The 16,896-nt window shown below is 40.1% G+C and overlaps 1 protein-coding gene across 3 annotated transcripts in view; it reads left to right on the top strand.

Annotated features, from left to right (window-relative positions):
• Nucleotides 1-16,896, top strand: part of bmpr1ba (bone morphogenetic protein receptor, type IBa) — a 69,268-nt gene that overhangs the window by 31,541 nt on the left and 20,831 nt on the right. The window contains exon 3 of one of the 3 annotated variants that reach the window (XM_040031625.1): nt 12,780-13,213. The exons of 1 other annotated variant lie outside the window; for it this stretch is intronic. In XM_040031625.1, the coding sequence (XP_039887559.1) occupies nt 13,108-13,213 (106 nt within the window). In that variant the 5' untranslated portion in view covers nt 12,780-13,107. Of the gene's footprint in view, nt 1-12,779; nt 13,214-16,896 lie in introns of those variants that run through there. One more of the 3 variants, XM_040031627.1, reaches the window with a different exon arrangement.

Below are 16,896 nucleotides of genomic sequence, written 5' to 3'. Positions count from 1 at the left end.
GAAATATCTGAAATAAGAGACAGCAATATAGAATGGACAACGGTGAGTTCAACATGTTAAAAGTCTGTAATCCTGCCTTGTCACCTAAGACTGAAAAAAACAGACAGTTTAAAAATGTGGGTTTAAAATAAACTTTCATGAATGCGAGTAGTTACATGGACACATTGCCTTTCCTCTGTGTTTCTCACTCTGTCCCTTTTCTTTACTTTGACTGATTCTAGCTGATTCAGCCCCTTCCACCCTCACCCTCTCAAACCATTTCCCCATCGTCTGTTTGTCTTCCTCATTTATGACTCCCCCCTTCTTCATCTTCTTTTTTTTTTTTTTTTTTTTTTTTTGCTGCTAATTGCCACCCCGTTGTAGCATCCCGGGAGCTGGGAGCTCATTAATTGGTGAAGAGGAGACAGGTGGCGCCACTATGTTGTGATGCTTCTTGTTATTTGTGTGCGTAGGTTTATTGAGTTGATGCTGTGTTTGTGAGTGCACATTAGTTTGCATGAGCTTGTCCTTGTTTGTGTGTTTATAGTCGTGTGTGTGTGTGTGTGTGTGTGTGTGTGTGTGTGCGTGTGTGCATGCGTGTATGCGTGTATGATTCCTATGAGGATGTGACTGTGTGTGCACGAGTTTAAACGAGTGTGTGTGGCAGCACTGCTTGTTAGCGGCACTGAGCCCCTTCTCACTGTAATCTCTTTGTTTATGCAGTGCGAAAAGGGCCTTTCAGGGGCATGAACTCCCCACGCTCTTATCCCACTGCGCCTCTCACCCCAAGCAGACCCTCATGCCCCACCACCACCCTTCCGACACCAGCTTTGCTCCCACCACCTCCGTCATCTGACTCAACCCCTGCCCAACACTGTGTCCCCTTGTCCTTACTTCCTGTCTAACTTCGTTAGCATTCAAATCATAAGCCATACGTTCTGTGAGAGATAAGCCAGGATTCACAGAAAAATACTGCCTGGCACCTTATTCTTGTAAACTGTAAATCAAAATCTGTTGAGTTTACTTCAGTTGCTCAGACCAGCTCTGTCAAAGAAGTCGGCATCTAATTTTTATACCTTTTGGTATTTAGAAACAGAATATAAGATGGGTAGCCCTGCAACCGTTGCAGGGAATTATTGATCTTCAAGCAATTTGCTTCACTGAGCTCACTGCACACACGCCTTAACCTCAGCAGGCATAGGACACCAGTATGTGCCTGTTCATAATATCAGCAAAGCCACTGCATATACGCAGCATATAGCATTTGAAAAAGGGCCATCCTACTTTTTAAGTACATTTGCCAAACCAACTTTTAGTAGTAAGCTGACATTCACAGCATTGGTATTGATATATCAATACCAATGCTGTGAATGAGCTCCAAGTGCTGGTATAAAATAACAATAATCTCTAACCAAAATAACTCCAGAATACTTAGTTTAAAATCCCTTAAAAACAAAAGTGTTGCTAGTTGCCCGAGTAACTGCCAGCATTGTTTCTATTAGATTTTTACTGGATTCAAATGAATTGGTCATGCTCGATTTAGATTGCTAAATTCAATCATAATCTGGTCGATTAATCACACTTAACAGATAAGAGAAAATCACAAAAGTTTAAAGCTGGTTCAAGCTTTGCCACTGAATGCTTTGGCAATAAATTCCCATTCATTCGTAACATCATTAGCTGCTTCCATGTTCTTTTTCTTTATCTTTCTTCTTTTATCCTGCTTTCTCTATTCAGTGCCTCTTTTAATCAAAAAGAGTCTTTAATCAAAAGTCTTTTCTCCCTTCATTCTAGCCCTGACCTCTGAACTTGCTCTCATTGCTTTCCTTTGAAGTCTTCAGTAAAAAAACTATTTTGAATCGCTGGCAGCATGTATCTAATTGTTTGGTAAAGTCTGTGAGGAAGAGTGATTACACAGTATTAGTGTTTTGCCTAGCAGACTGTATTATCAGGTGGTCAAATGGTGGCCTTTTGGCAGGTCTAGAGAAGCGGGTGTCATAAGCAGTGATCTGTGAATAAGTGCGTTTGTGTGTGTGTGTGTGTGTCTGGACCGGTGTACGTGCTTTTATATCAGTATGTGTCCCTGTGTTCGTGCAGGTGTCGGGGTCACAGGCAGTTTGTAGGTTAGCCCCCTACCCCTGGTGTCACTATGCTCTGTTTGGCCCTAAACAACCACTAATATGGGACTCTTCTCTTCTCTTCTGGCAGGTATAAGTATATGCAAGGCTGGAAGAGAGGGGGAGTAGGAGAAAACAACGGTGAATAGGACCAGCCACAGAGGCTGAAAGGTTTTATTGGGCTATGCTATTCTTGGCTGGAGAAAACAGTTGTCATTAGCCAAAGAACCACGTGTAGCTCTTTTATTAGCCTAAACTCCTACATAATCTGGGCAAAACCAGGTTAGTTCTACAGGGTAATTATAAACACTAGATCCCTGTGTTTTTAAATGAGTGTTTTTGGAATCATGGAAAGTATTACTATATTTATGACAAAGGGAAATAAAACTAAGAAACGTAAAGAATTTGGATTATTTCATACATACCCGAAGACGCTATCTTCCCTTGGTTGATAGCTATTGCAATGTAGTTGCAATAGCAACAGGCATATGTGTTCTCTATAGCTGATTGAACTGCTGTTGAAAGTTTCCATGCTATGCCTCTCTCTCACAAAGGCTTTTGAATTTAGTGTACTGTGCAAAAGTCTTGGAATAGCATTATTTGTTTTAGTTTATTTGGAAAACTGGAAACAGGTGCAGTGATTTATTGAACCATGTGCAAACACACATGAAAATACAATATATGAGGCAGCAGCACCAAGTCTTCCCAGTCTTTTCTTTAGATTTGTGATGCCTTTTGTTACGCGTTTTGTCAAAACAATCCCACAGCGCTTCAGTGATGTTTAGTCCCAGGGTCTGGGGAAGCCATTTTGCCTTTTCTCTGCATTGGCAGTATGTTTGCAATCATTTATATGCTGAAAAATAAAGCCATTGCCAAACAGATGCTTTCCAGATCAAAAATCAGATGGTACTTTCCTGCATTTATGATTGAATTTGACAAGATTTTAAAAACTGCTCCAAACCATGATGGAGCCTCCACCATGTTTTACATATGGCTTCTTTTGTCCTCTAATTTTTTTCCTCCAAATTTTTTTTAAAGACACACTGCACACTGTGGTATGCCTAGATATGCCTAGTTCTCAGCTAATAGTACTTTGTTGGCACAAAAATCATCTTTTATGCCTGCCAAACAGTATTGTTTGGCATTTTTTGAAGATTCCTAGTAACATGTTCCCAATAACAAAGAAGCTAAACATTTACAAGTTAACAACAACTTTGGCTATTAGGCACAATACTGATTTATCCCTGGGGTTAGACATACACTGAAAATAAGTGAAAAAGCAGTCAATGTCCAAAAGAAAAATGTGAAAGAGAAAAGTACTGCTGAAGACCAATTGGGAAATCTGCCTCCTTGGCAGTATATAAAGAGAAAGAAAAAGAAAAATGGCACAAGACACATGCACAGTGCCTTATATAAAATAGGTTAACATGTTTGTACTGCTGACAAGGATTGCTGTTTCACTACAATAATTAAGCTGTAACTAAAATGTGAGGAGAGTGTGGAGTTGTTGCCGGCATGCTTGTTGTTTTAGATAAAATGCTCTAGCGTGACACACAGTAACTCAGACATCTGCACTTTTAAACCGAAAACCAAAGAGATGCAAACAGAAGCTAAGCTGAGGATAAAGAAAAAACAACAACAAATGCGTCAAATCAAGTGTAACCAGAGGAAGCAGGTGCTTGACTGCATCTAAACAGAATCACAGAGGCTTTCCCTGCTGTAAGGTAGTAGTCATCAGAGTTTGACTTTCTGCAGTGTTGCACTGAGAGCTGAGATGCACTCGTTGCATAATTAATGTTAACAATCCAAGTTAGCAGTGCCAACCAGATGAAGAAAATTCTTCAAAGTCTGATCGCATTTCCAGCTAGAGCTGTATCAGATATTTTATGTGACAGATGGATAAACAAGCAGAGGCCAGTCATTGTGGGGAACAAAAAAAAGTGTTGGTGGGTGGCTGCAGATTGTGTTTTGCAGTATTTAGCAAGCTGTCTCATTTATGAATCAGAAAAAGTAGGCAGCAAAAACGATCCCACGAAGCAGGTGGGAAAACTCAACTCTCCTTTTTGCTCCCACTCAGGAAGTAGGTCTTCTGTTTTCTGTGTGCATGTCTACCTTAGCAAGACAAATTTAACATTCCACCCTTTTGGCCAGTTGGTTCCTCCTCCCAGCACCCTTTCCTATTCCTCAAGGGATTGTGGGGGTCTGGGGGGTGATGGTATGTGTGCGAGGGAGGTGGAAGGTGGGGGATTGCTTATTCTAGACTCACAGTGTGTGTGTGTGTGTGTGTGTGTGTGTGTGTGCATGTTTCATCTTCTCTTAAAAACGACATCCTATGATTCCTATTTTGCTTATTTAGCTGTTTCCTATTAATCAAAAGTGTCTTCACTAACATTTAACATCAAAGTAATATTCGAGGCTTTCCTTCTCTCTTTGCGTGCTGTGTGCCTAAGTGCAAAATAACAGGACATTAATCTTTCTGAAATGATCTAGAAAAACATTGTTTGCGCTACATAGCTTGACGGTACACGTGGGCATTCATCATGGATATATGCAAAAGAAATTCAGAAAATAATTGAAATATTTATGATATCATGATTACAGTTGTGGATACCTAATACTCCGTCTCAGTTTTCTTCTACCTCGCCCTAATCACATATCCCTTTCAGTGATTTTATGGCGGTTGTAAAGTGATACAGTGAGTGGTTTCACAATGACAATAACATGCTGTAAAACCCAATTCCCAGTCTATCATTAGGCTTTCATTAAGTTTAAGTGGCCCAACACCTAACTCTCTGTGATGTGTGAATGTGTTTTGTGTTACTTGTGGTATAAACTTGTTTACGCAGTCACCTTAGGGGACTTGACTTCCTTTTGGAGAAAAAAAAAAAGCAAAGGCTCATAACAAGGTTTAGGTTAAGCATAGTTTGGCACAGACACCCTGCTGACCATCCAAAACCCACATGACCAGATTTCTAGCAGAAAACATGAGACACAGACGACAATCTTGAAGTGGTGTATTTTATGAGGATCTTTTTCTAAAGTTACCCAATTAGTTTAGTTCACTAAACCTAACCGTGCTAGACAGGAAATGGAAAATAATATACATTTCCTTGCCATATAATTAGTTAGACCTGTTTAAGTGCTTGATAATGCATATATCTAATCAGCCAATCAAACGGTAGCAATTCATTTTCACATTCAAGCATGCAGACATTGTCAAAACGACCTCCTATAGTTTAAACTGAATGGGGATGAAAGGTGTTTTCAGTGACTTTGAATATGGCTTGGTTGTTGGTGCCAGACAGGCTTATCTACTGAGATTTGACCACAGAACCGGGGTTGAGAAGTGTCTGAAAAATGGACAGAAACCCAGTGAGTAGTTCTCTGGGTGAAAAGGTCTTGTTGATGTCAAAGGTCAGAGAGGAATAGCCAGACTGCTTTGAACTGATGGCAACAGCAACTCAAATAACTACTTGTTTACTACCAAGGTGTGCAGATGAGCATCTCTGAATACACAACATTGTGAACCTTGAAGTAGATGGGCTACAGCAGCAGAAGACCACACTGGGTGCCACTCCCTTCGGCTAAGATCAGGGAATTTAGGCTACAGAAGGTTGGATAAATCTTGCCTGGGTCCGACCCAGCATATCTAAAAAATTGGCCAGTGAGTGTAAAGGAAAATAAATCCTTATAAAAAAGAAATCCTGTCTGGCAGGATCTCACTAAATGGAAAAAATTCCTACTAGCATCCGACATGCAGTTCAGGGAGGGAATAAATATCTTATTTGTGGTTGGACAAATACTGGTTATGGTTATGATTTGATCAAGTGGTAATACATTGAGTTAAATTAACATTCTCTGAAGTGATCTAAACATCACTCTGTAACTGCTTACTAAATAATATAAAATAATATATTATTTATTTTATCTTTCCATATTTGTGGGTAAAAAGGGGTTCTTCAGTGTCGCAGAGGTATTTTCTCATAAAGGTGAAAGGTCAAACAAGAACAAATTAGTGTTGAGGACAGAGGAGGACCTGACAGGCTTTAGTTTCTTTCACTGCTTCATCAACATCTCCCTGAACTCTGCGTTACTCCTCGTGTCCTTATTCCTCTCACCAATTCCTTGGCCCTAGGATGACTTTTGTTGGCTGTGTTTGCGACAGAAGGAGGAAATCATATTTCTCTGGTGAGTTTGTGTCGTTTAAGTCGGGGTGAAAAGGCTTAGCATCACCTGTAATTTGCAGCCCTGTTGCTCCATCCTTAATCATTACCTTCCTATCCCATTTTGCACACAGCACTTCATACATTCCTTACAGACCACTTTAATCATGTCTTCCTTACTTGTCTTGATCTAAATTGTTGCTAACTGCAGTGCTTTGTTTGAACATTTTAAAACTAAAACAACAAATGAACTCAACTAAACCACCATTTAGGTTTCCCTCAGAAGGAAGAGGAAGTACTACCGCAACTCTCACACACAGCTCTCCCACATCTACAAAGGATTGCTATGTAAATGCACCAGTGAATAGGAGTGAATGGACAGACTTAAAGCAGATTATGTTAAACCTCTTGTTAGTTTAAAGACATGCTGATGTGAATGGGTGGGGATTAGCAGATGTGCTGCTGTGCCACGGAGGTGTTTCACTAAAATGGATTTAATCCCCTGTCTTTTAGTCAGTTCACACATCAAATAAAGGGATAAATGCTTCTAAAAGTGAGCCAGGAAAAGGTAAGGTGGTTTTTAAATCCCAAAGAAATCCGAATGCGGAGACAATGTGTTTGAATAGGTATATGCAGAGTCGCAAGTATGCCAAGTCCATTTATATATTTGGAATTTGAGCCCAGACAGAAATTACAGTAAGTGGCCTGTGAAAACCTTCAAGTCTTAACACCTACTTAAAAAACAAAAAGAAAAAAGAAGTACTCTGGTAATCAGAAATTGACTCTCCTAACACTGCTGCACTGCTACACATTCAACTGTTTTAAAAAACATAGAACAACAATACTGTATAAATAATGTGTAATTTTTATTCCTTTATCTAGTTAAAATTGCGTATCTACTCTACCCTCTATTCAAAATTGCTATGGATAGTTTTTTTTTTTTCCGCATGTTAGGACTGCACTTTATCAGAAGTAGTTCCTGGATGCTCTGTCTATTTATCATCCGCTCTCTTCCACTTATCCAGCTCAGGGTCGTGTGGGGCCTTGAGCCTATCCCAGCTCACAAACGGTGAGAGGCAGGGTACAACCAGAACAGGTCGCCGGTCTGTCGCAGGGCTAACACAGACATACACACCCATTCACACTCACATCAGTTATAGGCAATTTAGAATCACCAATTAACCTAATGCTACTAAATGCATGTCTTCGGACTGTGGGAGGAAGCCAGAGTACCCAGAGAGAACCCACACAGAGAACATGCAAACTCCACGCAAAAAGGCCTCGGCCTGATGATGGATTCAAACCCACAACCTTCTAGCTGTGAGGCAACAAAGCTACATACAAAGCTGATACTTTCTGATCAACTACAATGAGGTCCATCTCACAGGATGCAATCAGAGAGGCAGAGGATGTCATATGTCATCTTTATCACCCTCAGCAGTCATTTCGTCATAGTATTTGCCAAAAGGCCAGTGATAATCAAGGTCAATGGCACGCAATTCCATGGTACCGCAATATTTGTAGATCCCTAGTTATAGATGATGGGAGTACTCATGATCTGATGACAGAATGGCGAGGATTGAGAAGAGTCTCAGTGCTATAGACCTTCTATAAGATTAGCAACACGCTACAGAGATCTAGTTAACTTCACTCAAATTATAAAGCTGTTGTCTACATATAATTAAAGCTTCTGCAGCTCTCCTAGTTAATATAATTGTACCGTAGCAATATAAGTAATACCAGATTTTTATTTTCATCCTTAATCCACATCAGTCCACATGACTGTTTTTTTCTTTTCCAAATATATTTATTGTTCTCCAGTTTTACAAGCAAAGGATTGATCCATTCTGAAATCTTTAAGCACACACTTTTAGACAAACAAACAGAAACACAAAAAGACAAAAAATGTAAAACAACAGTACCAAATAAAACAGCACTCTACACTAGCCTTTAACGCTCGGTTCTTTTACATTAATCCACTTTAGTAAGATGTTCTTCACTGCAGTGCAAGTAAGTAATAGACCTATTGAAGAATGTACTCTATCAGAGAGACCTCAAATAAGAAACTTTGGGTCCATCTCCATAATAATATCGGTATCTTTGCAGCTTATGACATTAGCAACGGCAATGAGTTAGGGTACCAATCTCTATCTAGCACATTGCTGGGTTGAAACTGTTTTAAGATTGGGAGATATATGCATTCTGTGTTAAATCTTGAACTGTATTGCTTTGGCATGATTACAAACTGAAAGTGATTTTAGCATATCTTTACATTCCCATTCACTGTCATTGATTTTAATAGAAAGAACCCTTTCTCATTTATCTCCAAGGTATTATAAAACTACAGGTGACACGGCAGTTAATAGTTTGCAGTTCTGGGGAGGCGGTAGTTCAGGATTGCTAATTTAGATTGTGCAGTGATATATATATATATATATATATATATATATATATTAGGGGTGCAACGATACTCGTATCGATATTGAACCGTTCGATACAGTGCTTTCGGTACGCATATGTATCGAACAATACAAAATTTTTTAATTTATTTTATCAACTTTCCTTCTGACGATGCTGTCTGTGTTGAGCGCTCAGTGGATCTGCGCTCGACAGTGCAGCCTAGGCGGAGTAGTCGAACGCAGATCCACTGAGCGCAGGGCAAGCTAGCCAGACAGAAGTTAAGCTCTCGTTGCAACATGGCAAATTGAACCTCCCCCACCCTCATTCAGATCTGGCGATTGGAACTATTTTGGTTTTCATGTGACGTATGACCCTGAAGGTAAGCGCGTCATGGACAAAAGTAAAACAGTATGTTGGATGTGCCGTAATGCTCAATTACATTGGTGGGAACTAGTGTGTTAGCGCAGTTATCTCGTTAACGTGTTGGCCGTCCAGCCCCACACACGGGGCGATCCACGGTAGCTCGTTAACGGAGATTTGCCATGTTGTGGCGTTAACGTCATTTCAGATTAACGCTGACAGCACTAGTGGGAACACAACGAATATGACTGCACATTTACTCCGACATCATCCTAGTGCAAAGACAAGTGGAAGCAGACAAAAGCAACAAGCACGCATGCTACAAACTTTACCGGAGTCATTTAGACAGCCGTTAGCACATGATTCTCCTTATGGGGACCTGATATGTTTAATATGCTGCTGAGAATATAGCCCAGAAGAAGCGTATAGTATAGCTTTTATTTTGGAAAGAGCCATTTCTCTGTAATAAACTCTCTTTTCCAAAGATGAGTGATTTCTCGATCAGATAGATTTATTTTTTTATTACTTTGTTTCAGCAACATTAAATTTAAAAACTGTACTTTTGAGTTAAAATATATATTTATAATTTTAGTAAATGACAAATTAAAAAGGCATGAACATTTTTTTTGTATCGAAAAAATATCGAACCGTGACACCAAAGTATCGAACCGAACCGTGAATTTTGTGTATCATTGCACCCCTAATAAATATATATATATATATATATATATATATATATATATATATATGAGAGAGAGAGAACTTGGCGAGGAGGAAACTTCTGAATTGTACCTAACAACTCATTAGATGTATTATTTGTTTCTAATTTCCGAGATCAGAAATTAAATGTGTTTACTGGCAACTTTCAGTCCACCTCCTTTGAAGTGTTGACACTGAGAGCTACTGACAAGTGAAGTTGTTGTGTTATGACAGCTTGTCAAAAATGATGAAAGAGTGGATGCTGAATAAACTACTGACCCCAAGCACTTGCTGAGACTTATAATCTGAATGTGTAAAGGGGCCTGAACACTATTAGCATACAAGCAGTCAGAATAAACAGTGGTCTCTGCATCAGATTTAAAGACATCTGAGCAACTCATTTGTGACGTAAAGTAGAAGTGTTGCTTGTATTTTTATGTCTTTGACCTCCTGTTATCACTATAAGCCTTTTTTTTGCTCTTAAATTTGAATTCCTCTAAATATCCCTTAAAGGTCAACTTCCTCCTTCTGTTATCTAAATTCTTCAAAAAAGCTTTCCTCTAAGAGGCTTCAGATATCTATTATTCTTCCCTCTTCTCCCCTTTGTTTTTCTTGTCAGAGGCCTTTCTGTGCTTTTTTTTCTCTCCCTTTTTTCTTACTGCTCATCCTTCGCTCATGACAGTCTCAGCCATTCATCATAGACCCAGCATGAGGGTGACACCAGTGAAGAATAGCCTCCCTGTGTGTGTGTGTGTGTGTGTGTGTGTGTGTGTGTGTGTGTGTGTGTGTGTGTGTGTGTGTGTGTGTGTGTGTGTCATGGAGCACTGGTCTACAGTACCTTTAAAGTAACAGCTTTTAAAGGGATCATACCTCAATCTGCATATGATATTCTGTTCTCAAGCAAATCACCACAGACATTCATTACTTGCTTACACACACAGGGCTTCACAGCTTTGGGGATTGGGGGCAAATGCTGTCACAGTTTTTTAAAAGGCTTCCCGTGGTTAGACATGCTTGAAATGACATTCTGGTTCACTGGAGGAGGGGAGTGGGAAAAGGAGTGGAGAAGAAAAACACAGAAGTGGAGGGGGAGGGCAGCTAAGTTTGTTAGTTTAAAAAAAAAAAAAACTTGGAAAGAGTAGAAATGGTAATAAAGAAAGCTGTGTGTCATTTAGGAAGGCATGAAACGGGAGAAACTTTGCTGTGGCTTTCCAAAACGGAAAACGTTCCTATCTGGAATGGTCACTTCAAAATTTTGACTTTACAACCGAATCCAGGACTTCAGAAGTTCAGAAAGGGCAAAAAAAAAAGGATTTTATTCAAAAATCAGATCACTGTAATCTTGTAGCAAGAAAGACACCAAATAGATGTATTTGGTTAATTAATTGTCAAAATACTAATTGAAATATCAAGTTACACAAGTGGCCGCTTCTTATTTGCTAAACATCCCCAGCTCGGCATCCTGCTTCAAAAACTGAGACCGGATCTTCTCTTTCACATGAGAGGAAAATTGACAAGAACATTTATTACTGTTTGTATGGGAACAGGGCTTGAGAGAGGCAATGATGAGGGCAGACAGAAAGATGATAGGGCAGCGGCAGGTCAGGACGGTTTATTTGTGAAGTGATATTTTGCTCTCATCGAAGAGCGAGGGAGCCAGGCAGCCTATTGTTTGCCTTTAATGACCAACATGAACAAGTGTGAGAAAGAAAAGAAGTGCAAAGAACAGCGGCAGCAACAAAGAGGCAGATTAACATGAAAACAAAACCCCCATCTATTTAACCTCGAAACTTCAATGTTCAGCATTTTGTGTTTTGAGGAGGGAAAAAAAAAAAAAAGCTGCCCATTCTGTGGTGTTTTAGGTCTGTCATATTTTCAGCTAAAAGCAAAGAGTTACCAGCACACACGCACGTGCGCTCTCACAAACACACACACACACGGTTTTGTCGAAAGCATGCCTTACAGGCAAGAGGATAGCTCTGGAAAGGAAATGGTCTATTAGAGTGTCTCAACCCATTTATTTATTAGTATAAAAGCTCCAGGCTTGGGTGATGTAATCTCTAACAGCTCCTTCAAAGTGTCTAGGCCAGCTACTTGAATAGCACGCCACTGTGTGAAGAGGTGTTTTGAGTAGCTTTTCGTAAATCTGGGATTCTAAAGCAGAATTCTTCGGAATGATAAACCCGACCCCAGCCGTGCAGACTGTGGAGTCGTCGGTGACACAAACCTGAGTGCAGTTTTATTCAAATGTTGTTTTGCATATGTTCGTTCCAGCCTGCTGAAGACCAAAGCTAAAGGTCAATGCCTTAGGCTCAAAACCATATGCATAAAGGGTGTCTAAGTACACTACAGGTTAGCCTGCCTACGTGTTAACATGAACAATTCAAATCCACTCTATTAAATCACACCTAAAGTAGGGCCTCTTCCATATACAGTATATTTTTTCCCTTAATTATACTTGAAGTGCTACACAGATTTATCCAGTACCTCCAGTGTTGGCAGTTACTCTGATATTCAGCTATTCTGATATATTTACTGAACATACAATGGTCCAATTTTCCCATTTAGGCCATGCAAACGCACAACAATTAGGATCCGCTGCAATCACATGAAAGGAAGTACATGTGGATGTTATATGATTTTCTTTTAGTTCCTGCAGTTATCTGAAATGTATTGTTTGATCAATTGTAGCACTGCTTTATTGTTAGGTCAACACTTTATGTCAATCTCACCCGATTAACAGTCTTATTTCCAAAACAAAGTGTAAACAGATATCTATAAGCTGTTAAAGGTGCAGAATCCCACAGATAGTGCTGCTTGTTTTCAATGTCCTCCTCACCCTCCTCCTACTTTTTTTTTTTTCTAAACCCCATCTTGCTCCTGTCTGCTCTCTGCCCCTGTTTTCTTTCCACCCATGTCCTCCCTCCGTGTGTGTGTGTGTGTGTGTGTGTGTGTGTGTGTGTGTGTGTGTGTGTGGAGAGAGAGAGAGGGCCAGCCCTCCCTACAAGGCAAGTGAAGTAAACTCCCCCTTTTTGTCTGTCTCTCTCCCTCTCTCTCTCAGCTGGGCTGCTACTGTCAGACAGGGTTGGGGGGACAATCATCTCCAACTGCTGCTGCTGTTGCCGGTGTGTTCTGTGTGGTGTGGACTTTCTCACGTTTCGGTGGACCCACACAGACACACACACATTCGCACTCACAGATTCAGGAGCTCGCATGCCTGATACTACCCCCGCCTCCCTTGCTACCCACTCTCTCTCTCTGGTGCATACATACACACTGAGAAGGAGCGACGGCGTGTGAGCGGATCCCATCGTGCGGAGAGCGCTGAAGAGAGGAGACCAGAGAAGAGAGGAGACCAGAGAAGAGAGGAGCGGCGGCACACTCTTACCATGCCAGTGCAGGGAGAAAGGCTGAAGCGCTGTTTGTCTCTCTGCTTCTGGAGCTGGAGTTCTCTACTATTGCTTGGACTGTTCTCTCTGCATGCGCAAGGACACGGTGAGTTACTGCAAACTTTCTCTGCTGACTGCTCCCCTGAACTTTTTGCTGTTTTTAAGTAGCTGCGTGCTGATGTTGCTCCACAACAGCTCATTACGTCTCTTACTCCCGTTAACACTGTGAAGCATTGCTTTAGAGTTTTTTTGTTGTATACCAGTTTTTAACTCATTAAGTCTTGCGTCTTAAATCTGTGCTATACATTGCCCTTCGTTTTGTGAAAGCAATCCATGATGACAATCTATTTTAAACGTTAAATGCAAATGAAGTGGACATGATCCCTAATATCTATAGTATGTTGCTGTTTTTTCTGTGCGTTATAACTGATTTTCATGTCATTATGAAAAGGTTTTTAATAAGCACAGGGCAGTGTTTTGTCTCTTCCTTTGGGCTGTGATTTTGAAACGAGAAATTTGATTCGACACATTTTCAAGCAAGTCTATGATTTTTAAATTTGCATATTTAACACATGCACATGAATGCTGCTGAAGCTAATATTCAACCAGCGGCTTGTGATGCAAAAACAAGAAAGATGTTCCCATTTCATGAATTATCACACCCCCTTCAAAGCACTCTATGCTGCAATAATAACTGAGTCATATGTCAGTTCATTTACAATATATTTGTCATTTTCTTCAAGCACACTGAGAAGTGCATCCTCACAGACTGACACTGATGTTACACGTGTCGGCCGCTTTGTCTGTGACCATGTTTGGTATCTCAACTGTGATTTGTTATGTGTTGGAGGGAGAACGTGTCAGATTCAAAACTCTGTTGCGTTTAGTGCCATCACACTTGTTTTTAAAGCTGCAGTAAGTAGAAATAAAGAGTCTGACAGGAGACGGTTCATTCGTCTTATTCAACAGTGCCTGAGTTTCATCTTCAAAACGAATTTGAACCCCAATCTCCTAAGTGAAAGTCTTATGCTTAACTGATGGGATTACCACAAATGATTACATTTTCAGTCTTTATATTACCGCATTTATACTTCACTTGACCCTCTACATGCCAGACTGAAAAGAAGTGCAGTTAACTCAAATCTGTGGACGTGAGCCAGATTTTCTAAAGCCTCAAGGAAGGTCAAGAAGCTATGGTTCGTCTAATTCTACTTCAATTACAACATCCTCAAATGTTATATTGAATTTTTTTTCCAGCGACAATACAAAGGTGCTCCCTAGCTCAGCTTTAAGGGTTGACTCGCTGCCTCTGTTATTTTTCATGCCCTCTTCTAGGGTTAACTGTAACAAGAGCATTTTGTAGCTTTTCCTCCCAATCAGTAATTTAAAAACAAAGTTTGGTTTTCAAGAGTTTAAACGTTAGTCTTTCCACTGTTCAGTTAAACACAGTGTAGATTTGGACAGTGTTTTTAATGAATGATGGTGTCTGTGTTTATTTATCTATCTCTTTCTTTATTGTTGATCTATTTAAAGTCATTGTAGGCTATTTCAGCCGGGAGCCCTGAAGTTAAGCCAGCAAACGCTCATACCTCATGCTCAGTATGTTATGTGCCGAGGTCTTCCTGCGACCTCTGGCAGCAAGTCATCTCCTCTGTCTTGTATATCTTTCCTGCCATTGTCACTGGGTGGTTTTCCAGAAGCAGTCTGTGCCGAGCTCCCTCCTTCTGATTTACTCTCTTTGTTTTCAGGTGCTGCTTCATAATTTATAACTGGAGCCTTGGAAGGAATAACAGTTATTTTAAATATTATGTGCTTTTAAGCGTGAAACTGCACACCTGAGTGCACAGGGGTGCAAACTGACAAAGTGTCGACATGTTTTAGATGCACGGTAACGCCGACTGCTCCGTCCAAGATGCCGCAGAACAGCTGCCAGCAAAGAAGAAGTGTTAAATCTGACACAATGTTGGACCTCACCCAAGATTTCTTGTTTGTGTTATGCTCCTAGTTAGTCATTCACAGTGTGTGTTTTTTCTATTTGTAAGGCATTTGCTGAGAAAATCTTCAGTCCAGTTTTCATAAATCCTTCCCGGCATTGCCAGTATTTAGAAGCTAAAAGAATGAAAAATGACTATTTATATGTAAGCATTAGAACACTGCTCTGTGCTGAATAGCCTTTAAATTCTTAGCGTGTGAATTTGAGATGCTAGGATTTAATTCATTGTCTTATTTTATTTGCTGGCATCAGCAAAATTCACATAATAAACAGAAACACAAGAAAGGGACTGTGCTGATCCAAACTGTCCAAACTGTATTCAGAAAGCATTTCTCCTGAGGCCTGTTAGTCGCATGTATTGGCTTACGCGTAGATGACTGATTGGACCAGCAACAGGCCTATTCATCGGCTGACATACAGATGATTGATTGTCAATAAATTCAGCCGTGACTCAACAGGCAAACATTTGTCAATTAAAAGAAGTTGTGAGACAGAGCGAGGTGGTTGTTATGTACAAGACTGTCTCCGTCTCCTTTTCTCTTTTTGTATCTTAATTTCCTCGGTGTATTGTCTTTGTTCCGTAACAACTCACAAATAACTTGGTAGACTGAATAGATGTCTAGACCTGGGATTCCTTGTTCATGTTGCCACAGGTGAGTAGTTAAGTAGTTAAATGGAGTAGTTAATTTTCTAAACAGCCAGTAAAATGCCTACTCTGTTGTGTCTGCATAAAAGTGACAGTTTGCCCTCTGGCATTTATACGCCATTGTCTGTGCGGTAAACAAATAGGTAACATTGTATTCATTATTGTCGAGTGGGCATAGGTAGTATAGGGAAATCACACTCTTATGCACACTTTATGAATCTCATACACACAAATCTTTTGTGACCTTCCACCTACACCAGGCTGCAGCCTTCAATGTGAGTTCTGGGAAGTGAGGAGCGAGCGTGATAGCTTACATTTCATTGTCCTTGGTGGAAATAAGCACGGCTGTATCAGTTTTCACAGTCAAAGCTCCGCCAGTTGCTTTGCTTTTGTCACTGCTCTCTAATGAGACTGTTGCTCTCTGTGGAATTTCAGGTGTTATTTTATCTGAATAAAACATTTTCCTGGTTTTTGGCCAAGATATACACATCACACTTGCTGCCTGTGTTCTCGAGCTCCTAAGGATTTGCCATAGTTCTTTGAGTTTATTGTAAAAGTGACATACTTCATACTTACGGATTGCCCTGGCTGTTAGTTTTTGAGAAAATCAAAAGCAGTGAAAGAGATGATTCTCATCAACTCCAAGTGAATTCATTCAATTGCATTTAGGGATGCAGAGAGGGTCTCTGAAGATACTCTGCTCTGAGGAAGTCATTAGGCATTTTGGAATAAAACACAGCTTTAAAAAATAAGAAAAGAAGCACTTGAGATGTGACTCAGTGTACCGTGCCGTTAGTTGTGCTTTCCATTCCTCACCCTTAAAGCTTTCTGACAGGATGTGTTCTGTTCACGTGCAGAAAACTGATACCTCATTAGAACTACTAATGTCCTGACTGTAACGTTGAACCAGAGGGGGAACATTTTAGTGCTTGTTATTGGTTTTCTATTAGTATTTGTTTTCCCTTTGTCAATTTTCTATGTGATTTTTTTTTCCTTCTTTTTCTTATTCAGTTTGCACCAAAAACCATGGCCTGACCAGGCTTAACAACCTGGTACCCAGAAGACTAATGTGGTGACATTTGAGAATTTATTGTTCTACTACAAAAGTAATGACACAGATATGAGTCTCAAATACACCATTTTTGATACT

Source organism: Simochromis diagramma, unplaced genomic scaffold, assembly GCF_900408965.1.
Source record: "Simochromis diagramma unplaced genomic scaffold, fSimDia1.1 OVJJ01000284.1, whole genome shotgun sequence".
In the NCBI taxonomy this organism is placed as follows: domain Eukaryota; kingdom Metazoa; phylum Chordata; class Actinopteri; order Cichliformes; family Cichlidae; genus Simochromis; species Simochromis diagramma.
Note: the sequence above shows the minus strand (reverse complement) of the source record. Positions and strands in the feature narration are given on the sequence as shown.